The following is a 10,644-nucleotide window of genomic DNA, read 5'->3' on the forward strand; positions in this document are numbered from 1 at the left end:
TATCTCCTCTATTGTTTTTTTATATCCTTTATTGTTTTTATGATACGAGTATCTTCTATGAGTTAGATGATATCTCTATTGTTTTTATGATATCTGTCATAAGTTGGATGATATGCTCTATTGGTTCTATGATATAAGCCAGATGATGTCATGGATAGACGGGATGATATCTTATATTGGCTACATGATATCATTTATAATTGTGTTTATGATATCATGTATTGGCTATATGATATAATTTATAATTGTGTCTATAATATCTTTTATTGGCTAGATGATATCTCTATTGCTTATATGATATCATTTATAATTGTGTCAATGCAATATTGGATATATGATATAATTTATAATTGTGTCTGTGATATCATCTATAAGTTGGACAATATCCTCTATTGGCTATATAATGATATCCTCTAACAAACTATAGTATCTCTACCAAAGATAAATTGTGCATATATTCTCTATCAAATACTACATATCCTCTATCAAAAACTAGATATCCTGATAAAATACAACATATTATATTACTTGACACACGAATTGTAATACCTTCTCTTATAATAAGTACATCCATGCCAGTGATGTCACAATTCCTTTAACATAAACTAACGGCAACGCCTACTTTTTTTTTTTGACAAGAAGAAGAATATTATCATTAATAAATAGCCATACGACATCTACAACAATAATAAAGATTTGTAAACCACATATCTAGAGAAAATAACATAACTTTTACAATCAAAATCATAACTAATTTGCATATCGAGCATAGATTACATTCCACCGCTTCAAACTTGACGCGAGTAGTGATTTTCGATGTCTGTGCATCTTTCCAAGTAGAGACCTTCGCAATTTGCGCTGATATTTTGATCGTAGAGTTGGTGACGAACCCTAAACCCATATGAATCCAAATCACCTTCTCAATTATTATTAAAACCCTAGAAATGAATGTAGTGTGATGAAAAGAGAGATCGAGAAAAATGAATTTAATGATCATGTGATAGTATGAGAATGAGATTACTTACAATAGAAAGTTGAAACGTTGAATAAAAAAATTCATGTGCAGTTGATACAAAATTAATTTTAATGTGCACTTGGTGCACACTTAAAGACGGTCTTAGTTGACATATGCCAAAATGGGCTGGACTTCCATACGGATCAGACCGTGGACTGGAATTGATGGGCTTCTTTGGATAGGTCCAAATGGCTAAGTTATTGTGCACACAAACAAAGCCAATATACACTAATTACACAACCAAACAAATATTTGATAGTGAATGAAACACTAAACTTGTGAAGCACAAGTTACAACTTCTACTTAGAAAAAAATAAATATCTATGATTTCATACATGGAAAAGTTATTTAATCTCATGAGATCATAAAATAATTAATGCAAAGTACCCAAAAAAAGGATTTGCATTTATTAATGGGAGATATTCTTTTTAATGTTGTAAACTTCTAACGACAATATTATATGGTGGTTACCTACCCATTACTTCGTTCGTTCTAAGCTTAACCTTTTTTTAAAAACAAAAAATTAAATTATCCTTACTCTAAGAAAAAATCAATGGCGAAATGCGGGGGCTTACTATTGATGATCATGCTTGTGCTAAGTTTAGCAGTTCTAACTCTCGGCGGTCACACTAGCAATGATTTTAGCGAATTTTACTTTATTCAGCAGGTGAGTTTTTAAAATTTTCTCACATTAATTTTGTATGGACTTACATTAAATGGGTCGACTAAAAGTATAGAATGAAAATGATGGGTGATATAGTAATTAGAGCGAACTTTTTTTTTTTTTTTTGTTTGTTGGTTTGGTGTTTAGAAAGCCACAGGAGCAAGTAGATGAAAATTTATCAAGCACTAACCACTTGAGTTATCCCTCTCTCTCAATATTAAACTTAATTGTTGTGAACAAGTTTCACATAATTAAGATAAATTGTTTCCTTTATTTTTTGCAATAGAATTCTAATTATGGATTGTAAGTCTATCTAATTCTGTGCTCGTGATTTTTTTTTCTCCATAAAAATACAGTGGTTACCATCATACTGTAACCAAAAAGGAACAAGCTGTTGCTACCCACCAACTGAAGTGCATGTAACAGATTTTACAATTGCTGGGCTTTGGCCTTGTCAAAACGATGGAAGCGCCCTTGAAAACTGCCCTGGTGCAACTTTTGACGAGACTGTGGTACGTATTGATTTTACTAAGAAATTAAAATCGAGATTCCCAATAAAATTTAAGTTATAGATGAAATTCAAAAAAGTAAACCATAATAGTAATGATACTATGTTAAACTACTAAGTATTGCTCATTTATTTGTCGTCATTTTTTTTTTTCATTAGTTGATGACTGCATCAATTTTTATAATCGGTCATTCTTTAATGTTCTATATGCGAAGGATGTTTAATACGTAGTATGTAAATATTTATGTAGCATATAGAAATAGAGAAACAAAGTGAAACTCGTATCATGAAGAGAAAAATAGATCGAAAATCAACAGTCAGATATAATAACGTTATAAGTATAAATTCATAACGCATTTTGCTCGATAAACATAAAACTGAAAAAACTTTGTTATTATTTCAGATTAAGCCCATAGAGGACATGCTACAAAAGGAATGGCCATCATTTACATGCCCACAAATTGGAAAGAAATTTTGGCAACATGAATGGAACAAGCACGGAACATGCGCAACATCAGTCCTAGACGAAATGGCATATTTTCATGTCACTCTAAACCTGAATAACAAGATCAACATCATCCAAGATCTCGCGAAAGCAGGGATCCAACCCAATAACCAAAACTATTCGCTTGAAAGTATAAACGCGGCCATCTCTCAAGCCACCGGATTTCACCCTACAGTTTTTTGTAACCATGACGCTCAAGGGAATAATCAGATTTGGCAAGTTGTTCATTGTGTTGATAAAACTGGGACGAATTTTATCAACTGTTCCAACAATCCTAAGGGGCTAGGAAATTGTGATTCTACCATTATATTTCCTTCTGCTTAATTAATTCTCATGTTCGTTAGTATTTTATACCAATAAATCAATATTTTGATTGATAAAAATATGAGGTTTTTGCTTAATCAACATTTTTTTTCTTTTATTCGGGCTAGACGAAAACATGCATGATCCATATAGATGATTAACAAAAAAATTTAAAGACTTTAGGAATTGAATATTGATTTCAATGATGCCCCATTTTCTCATGGTGACATGACATTTTTGTAAATAAACCAACTTTATTCAACTTTATTCAACTGTGAAGCCCACAATAATGAAAAAGTTGTTGATTTATTCACGAAAATGCCCCATGAAAAACAGGGAATTTCCCATTAATTTCATAGTTAATTAATGGTGTTAGAAATCCTAACTAATTTAGATGATTTTGATTCAATTCCTTATAAATTGATCTCAAAAGGTTTTCCTCGTGAATATCATTTTTTGTGACAAACATGTGAAGGGAAACATGTTCCATATATTTTGCTTGCAAACGGGTCATGGAATTGAACTACATTTATGAGGATGCTATTTATTTGATTGGATCAATTTGAAAGAATTTTTATGCTAGTTTGAAACTTAAAACCAACACGATGAACATGATATATGAAAGAAGTACACGTTCGCGATGTGGACAACAAACATAACTGTTGAAACCCATTGCAGTCTACTTATAAGTGTCCCACATTGAGAAAGATGAGAGTTAGTTCGACTTTTTAAGATAGTGGAGTTACTCTAACTATTGCTAATTGGTTTTAATATGCAAGATCCTAAGCCTTACTTGTAGACTAAACTCTCCGCCTTATTATTTGATTGCCCAAACCTATTTCATATTATTTCGAAATTTAGATCCATGACTTGAAAAGTTTGTCCAAACAGTTGTGGAATTTTCATACCTAGTATGCGTTACGCGCCTAAAATGACCATCGACTTCATTTTTATGTATATGTCATGGTCATCGATATCCAAAATAAAGATCCGCGACCACAACAAGCCTCTTTCCATCAGGACTATGGATGGTTCACATGCCCGGCTAAGTCATGGCCTCGACTTCCTACAACTCTCACAGGATTCACACACACATTTGGATCGTCGGATTTCATTATATACACGGCGAAGTAGCCTCTATGTGTCTAGACCATGGTCTTTATCGTCTGAAGCTTTATTGCGGTTGGATGCAAATACAATCCACTCTCCGCTTGGAGACCATTCACAGTGAGTATCGATCCAAGGACTATTTGTAAGCCTTGTGATTGTACCTCCTTCTCCATTCTCTAAAGAGTTTAAATCTTCTATTAGGTATAGATTTTTATATCTTTCGTCCTTTCCTCGGTCTCTAGTTGATCGAAATACTAGTTTTGTACTCCCTCTATTTCATAATGTTAGTCGCATATGAAATTAATCACATAAAATAAGAAAATAAATATATTTGGAATCTAACATTAAAGTAAAATATAATTCATAATTAACTTACCTTATTTGGCTTTTTTGATTTTTTATTAGGAAAGCACACGTCATGATTTCATAATTTAAGGTAAAAATTTCCTTATTTAGAGTCATGTCATCAATCCACAATCAATTAATTCCAAAAAAAATTAAGTTATAAATGAAATATATTCAATATATATGGGGTAAATCTTTTTGAAACACTCAAAATAGTATATAAGACTAAGGCCCTGTTCTCTTCACCTTAAAAAAATAATATGAAGTAAAAATAATTTCAGTTCAGTAAAAATAAATTCAATTCAGTAAAATTAATTTCAGTTTAGTAAAAATAATTTCAGTTCATTAAAAATAAGTTCAATTCAGTAAAATTTAGTTTTCTTAAAGAAGAATTATAATAGAAAATCAGTAAAAATAATTTCAGTTCAGCAAAAATAATTTCAATTCAGTAAAATTAATTTAAGTTCAGTAAAAATAATTTAAGTTCAGCAAAAATAATTTCAGTTCAGTAAAAATAATTTCAGTTCAGCAAAATTAAGGTGAAAAGAACAGGGCCTAACATTATGAAACGGAGGGAGTACCTGTTATTGGAATTGACTAACATTTTGTTCATGTATTTATACCAAAATAAAGTAATACAATTTATTACTTATATAAATTTATGTCAATTATAAACTATATAATCATTAAAACATTACGGCAGTTCTAAATTACCGGATCATCAATTTAAATATGGATCAAATATTCAAATGTTTGAATAGCTTTGCTCGACCCTAGCTAAAATTATATCAACTCAAACTTAAAATAATAAATAATCCAACTTCCATGAATTAGAAATGACCTAAACCAATCCGATTCAAGTTGATATTACCCAAATGGTCACACAGATAATATCTTAACTTATAGTGATCCGATGCATTCATAACCAATCCAAAGTTAAACCACATATTTGATTTAACAGCTCTTTCATATCGGATGTAAAAAATAAAAGATAAAGACTAAAAGACAGTGTGAAAGGTTTGACATAAACGGATATGGTAATGGCTTGCCCGTAGTACAACATAATTCACGATCCGTAGTGTACGGCCTATTGCAAAGGACCATACGGTGGTTTATTTATTAATTAAGGCAGGAAATTTATCAATACACCGCTCTTAACGCGTAGGACCTTTAATTATGCGGCAGATTGTAATTTTTGTTCTCTACATTATTAATAACTTAATTGAGCAAAACTGACAATATAATAGTTGAATATTATTATTATTATTATTATTATAGGACTGCAAAATGTTAATAAAATTATTTAGTAATGTTTTGATACATTAATCCACATCAACCATATAAATTATGGTTTTTTTAATGAAACTAAAAGCCATTTACAAAATCGTAAGCATGTGCATTATTCTTTAGGTGAAGAGTCAACCACAAGTTATAAATGGTGAGGTGATGCATGTGAGACGATGACCCGTAAAGTACGTGCCCATGTTAATAAGTTCTTTCATATGTCTCCGACACTACTACTACTTCCCCCAATTTAACAAGAAAAAGGATACAAAAATTAAATGATGAGGTACTGGAGAAAATCAATGTAAAAAGACGAGAAAGCATCGATTATATATTTTGTTGGATTCGTAAATATGTCGATTTTCGTATTTGGAAATAAAAAAATTTAAATGTGAATGTCAATTAAATTAATTGGTTAAAGTAATTAAAGCCAGATTACATTTCATCTACACTATTGTCATGTTGTCCTATGTATAGTTGTCTTACATCAAAATTATAAAATTTAAATAAATAAATAAAAAACAATTCAACACTTCAATTTATAGTTTATATATTACCACCTTTATTTGGGTTAATAATCCCATATTATTTAAAATATTAAAATTTAATTTATTTATATTTTTTAAAGTAATTGATAGTTTTGTATTTGGCTTCCAAACTACCTTAACTATGGAGTAAGATAGAGTGAAAGAAAGAGTGATAAACTTCTAAATACAACTTTTATGCTAGCTATACTAGCTTTTTCCATTATTTTTAATACTACTAGTAGTAGTAGTAACACTTGACAAATATTTAAAACATATACTTGTATATAAATATTTTCCATTTGCACACATTTATAGGAAGTTGAATAAAACAACAACATAGTTATGTTTGTTTAATCAAAAGTAAATCCAATAAAACAAAATGGGGCTACTAGTTCATTATCTGTATATACAATTGAAAATTTGACCTAGTTTTAGGATATAATTTTTGGTTCACTCCTTTAAGATGTTAAGAATATAATTATAGTTGATGAACAGTTTAAACATGTGGCGTCAAATTTTATAAACAAAGACTTATCCTACCTATCATGATTTGTTTCTACCCAATCTAATGAATGACACCGAGTAATTTAAAATGGAACCGAAAGAGTCCGAAAACTAGTTAATAGAAATAAATTTGATAAAAGCTAAGTCGTTATATAAATATATAGGGCAAAATAAGAATTGAGTAAAATAATAAATGATGTTGATGGAGAGGAGAGGAGAGTAGAGGATTGAAATGAACTACCCCACTTAGGCACTTACCTATAAGTCAATTAATTAATTTACCAAAAGTCTACAATTATGTGTTGGTCAAAATATATAACACTTGAAAAAACGGAGGGAGTAAGATGCATAATACTTTCGGATAATTGACACACCTTTTTTTTTTATGGTCGTTTTATATTAATTGACTCACCACCGTAAATAAATCATGACAAGGGCCAACAATTATTATACTTCGTATACTGTAAATATGTAATCCCCATGTCCCGTGCACCAACTTTTTTCGCTCACATGTTTTTTTTTTTTTTTTTTTTTTTTGAATAATATAAACTAAAGGCTCTGTTGACTTTTACATAACCCATTATTTTTACGAATTTTTTATTTTAGTTGTTCTTCAAAATTAAGAATCTTTTACTGATTAAATATTATTTTTACTAGCTAAACTAAACTTATTTCTACTTGATTGACTTTAATTTTTTACTAAATTGAAATTATTTTTAAGGGGAAGAGAATTAGATTAGGCCTTGCTAAATCTATTACCATTCCTTTAATTACACTAAACAACTAATTTTATAATTCTCACCTATTTCATATATATTATTTTCTTAGTTTCATGTCAAAGACCGTGTATATGTCAATTATTTCAAAATGAAGGGAGTAAAAAATCTTACACATCAAACCATTCTATACTAGACTTTATTTTTAGACCAAAACAAGTAATGTGAAAGTGTGTTTATCTTGATTATAAAATCCCCTACATGACTACATTTCGTTCACTTGTATAGTTGTATGACTTAGCTTGTATCATTGTATGTTCACATATATGAAAAGCTAGCTTTGATAACACTACTTAATTACTTATTTACTAATTTATGAACTAATGTCTAATCTATGTGTGAAAATAGGATATATATGTGGTCCAACTATAAATGAAACTTATTTTAAACCACTTGTATCAATTAACTTAAAAGTTTTCTCAAGTGAATTATACGGTATCCTAATATATATTGAACAATTATAATAACCTGAATGCAATTCATTTACAATGTATGCATTAGTCAACAAATGAATTAGCATAAGCATATATGTACGGCATACATTATTGTATTTTAATTATATGCATAGATTTGTAAATATTCTCTCCATTATTATAAATAATTGACTCATCATCTACTCATTATTAAGAGGACATTGACATGATCCTTTGCTAATTACGTCCAAAATCATCTCTAATTTTCTAGCTATCTAATCTACCTAAATTTATAAGTAATTTTATTATTATTATTATTATTATTATTATTATTATTATTATTATTATTATTATTATTATTATTATTATTATTTCATATTCTATAAATCCTTGAAATTAAGTGTGGTAGAAATGCAAGTTGTTTGATTTCACGTGGTACCTTGTTGTACGCCATAACTTCTCAATCAAGAAAGCATAACCTTAATTATCAATGTCAACAAATCATAAAAATAATAACTGCCAAACAAAGTAATTTAACTAATATTTAATGAGGCCAAGAATTCTATATAATAGGACCATATCTACCAATTTTTATAACATCTACACTACACTTCTTTTTGAGAGAACTTAAAAATAAAAAAGAATAATAATGGGAAAATGGGAAAGCTCAATTTTGACGAAATTCGTCCTTGTTCTAAGTTTTGCAACAGTCTCTTTCGCAAATTCCAGTAGTGGTTTACGTGCCTTTTATTTGGTCCAACAGGTACGTACATATATACTTTGTTTCGTACACATATTCATGTTTATATATTTTTGTAAATATCTTTGTTTTGTTATTGATCAATGTATATATATAGTTATGAATTCCTTATATACATGTTTGCTTACGAACATTATTTCGTGCAGTGGCTAGGGTCGTACTGTAACCAAAGAGGGACGAAATGTTGTTACCCACCTACAGGGAAGCCAAGTCCAGATTTTACCATATATGGGTTTTGGCCTTACTATAGGGACGGTAGTTTCCCCTACAACTGCGGCGACGACAACTACGACGTTGGTCGGGTATGTTCTTATAGTAACTTTGATAATTTCTTTTAACTACATACCATATTCTTGAATTGGAATGGGTCGTCGCATATTATTTTTTCAAAAAAAAATAATAATTAATAATAATAATTGCGATTCAAAGTGAACATATACAAATCATTGATTATCTAATGTAAGTTGGTCCAATTTAAATCTTTTGGTGGTATAGATCAGATTTTGTCTACATTATTTTCGATTCCTTAAAACATGCTAATAACGTTTATATATTTTGGTATGCAGATTAAGTTCTTGGAGAACAGGTTACGAAAGGAATGGCCATCATTCACATGCCCACAAATAGGAAGGAAGTTTTGGGTGCACGAATGGAACAAGCACGGAACATGCTCGAAATCCTCCCTAGGCGAAATCCCCTACTTCCAAGCCGCTCTAAACCTCAAGAACAGGGCTAACGTCTTCAAGGCCCTCGCCCGAGCCGGGATTAAGCCAAACAACAGATTTTACTCCCTTAAGTCCATAAAAAAGGCGATCACTCGATCAATCGGGTTTCACCCTTGGGTTGTATGTAACCATAATGCTCAAGGGAAAAGCCAGATTTGGCAAGTCACATTGTGTGCTGATAAAACTGGAAGGAAGCTCGTTAATTGCCCTTACATTCCTAGAGGACGTGGTAATTGTGCCTCCAAAATTATGTTCCCTTCTTTCTACTAATTAAGGGTACTAATTAATTAATGCAAGCTTAATTAGCTGTTTTTAAAGCTCAATTGCTTGTGTATTTAAAATGTTGTATCAATTATTAGTGCTACGTATGTATGTGTTTGTAATTTGTTGCACCATTTTATTAAGCAACAAATAAAATATTTTACTTTTTTTTTTTTGGAAAACATGTATCCAAACAAATCGATGCGGAATTGTGTATATTGAATATTCAATCCACTCGATTCATTGTGTGATTTCATATATATTTGAAATATTATGATTTTAATTCAAATTCGATATATATACTCTCTATGTTAGCTATTAAAGGTCTTCTTACTTGTTTGCACTTTTATAGTGGTTATTATTAAGAAATTTTGATATATTTCATATGCATATGCAACATATATAACAAGATCTTACATTAACATTTTTCTCAAACGTCATACAAATTATGGAGTAAATAAAACAAAGTGCATGGGACTTTTCATGTGATGGATCACATGAAATGAAGTAGTTTAAAAGATCTTTAAGGAACAAAAGTAGTGATCCATCTTAGCCGTTTGTGTAAAGAATTTTAATGGTATTTAACAATATATATATATTTATATATATATATATTGCTGACAAAATTGGTCATTAAATTATTTATGATGTTGTTTCATACTTATAGAAACGTCAAATGATGTCTATCTAGCTTGGGTTCATACCCATACCCAAAAATGTGTAGTACTATGTTATACGTACTTTACTTTTATATTCTCTAGATTAATGATCCCCTCCTTTTCCTTTTTTGGTCCTAATAACATGGGTTGTAGTGCTCTTTAGTCTTTAATATTGTATAAAATTATTAAACCACACAATTTTAGAGCCAGTCCAATCTCGGAATTGAAGATCCATTCTATTGGTTTTACAGTACAACCATATATATATATATATATACACTAGTC

At 30.0% G+C, this 10,644-nt stretch overlaps 2 protein-coding genes across 2 annotated transcripts; both read left to right on the plus strand.

The window, feature by feature from the left end:
• The first annotated feature begins 1,442 nt into the window (after window positions 1-1,442).
• LOC110706288 (ribonuclease 1-like) lies at window positions 1,443-3,017 on the plus strand. The gene is made up of 3 exons (XM_021884182.1): window positions 1,443-1,682; window positions 2,036-2,191; window positions 2,591-3,017. Exons 1-3 carry the CDS (start codon window positions 1,569-1,571, stop codon window positions 3,014-3,016), a joined length of 696 nt encoding a protein of 231 aa, XP_021739874.1. The 5' UTR covers window positions 1,443-1,568; the 3' UTR covers window position 3,017.
• A 5,536-nt stretch (window positions 3,018-8,553) lies between these two features.
• Window positions 8,554-9,992, plus strand: LOC110706289 (ribonuclease 1-like). The gene is made up of 3 exons (XM_021884183.1): window positions 8,554-8,717; window positions 8,861-9,016; window positions 9,281-9,992. The coding sequence occupies exons 1-3, from the start codon at window positions 8,604-8,606 to the stop codon at window positions 9,707-9,709; spliced, it is 699 nt and encodes a 232-aa protein (XP_021739875.1). The 5' UTR covers window positions 8,554-8,603; the 3' UTR covers window positions 9,710-9,992.
• Window positions 9,993-10,644: the final 652 nt, after the last annotated feature.

The sequence above is a fragment of the Chenopodium quinoa genome, unplaced genomic scaffold (genome assembly GCF_001683475.1).
Source record: "Chenopodium quinoa cultivar QQ74 unplaced genomic scaffold, ASM168347v1, whole genome shotgun sequence".
In the NCBI taxonomy this organism is placed as follows: Eukaryota; Viridiplantae; Streptophyta; class Magnoliopsida; order Caryophyllales; family Amaranthaceae; genus Chenopodium; species Chenopodium quinoa.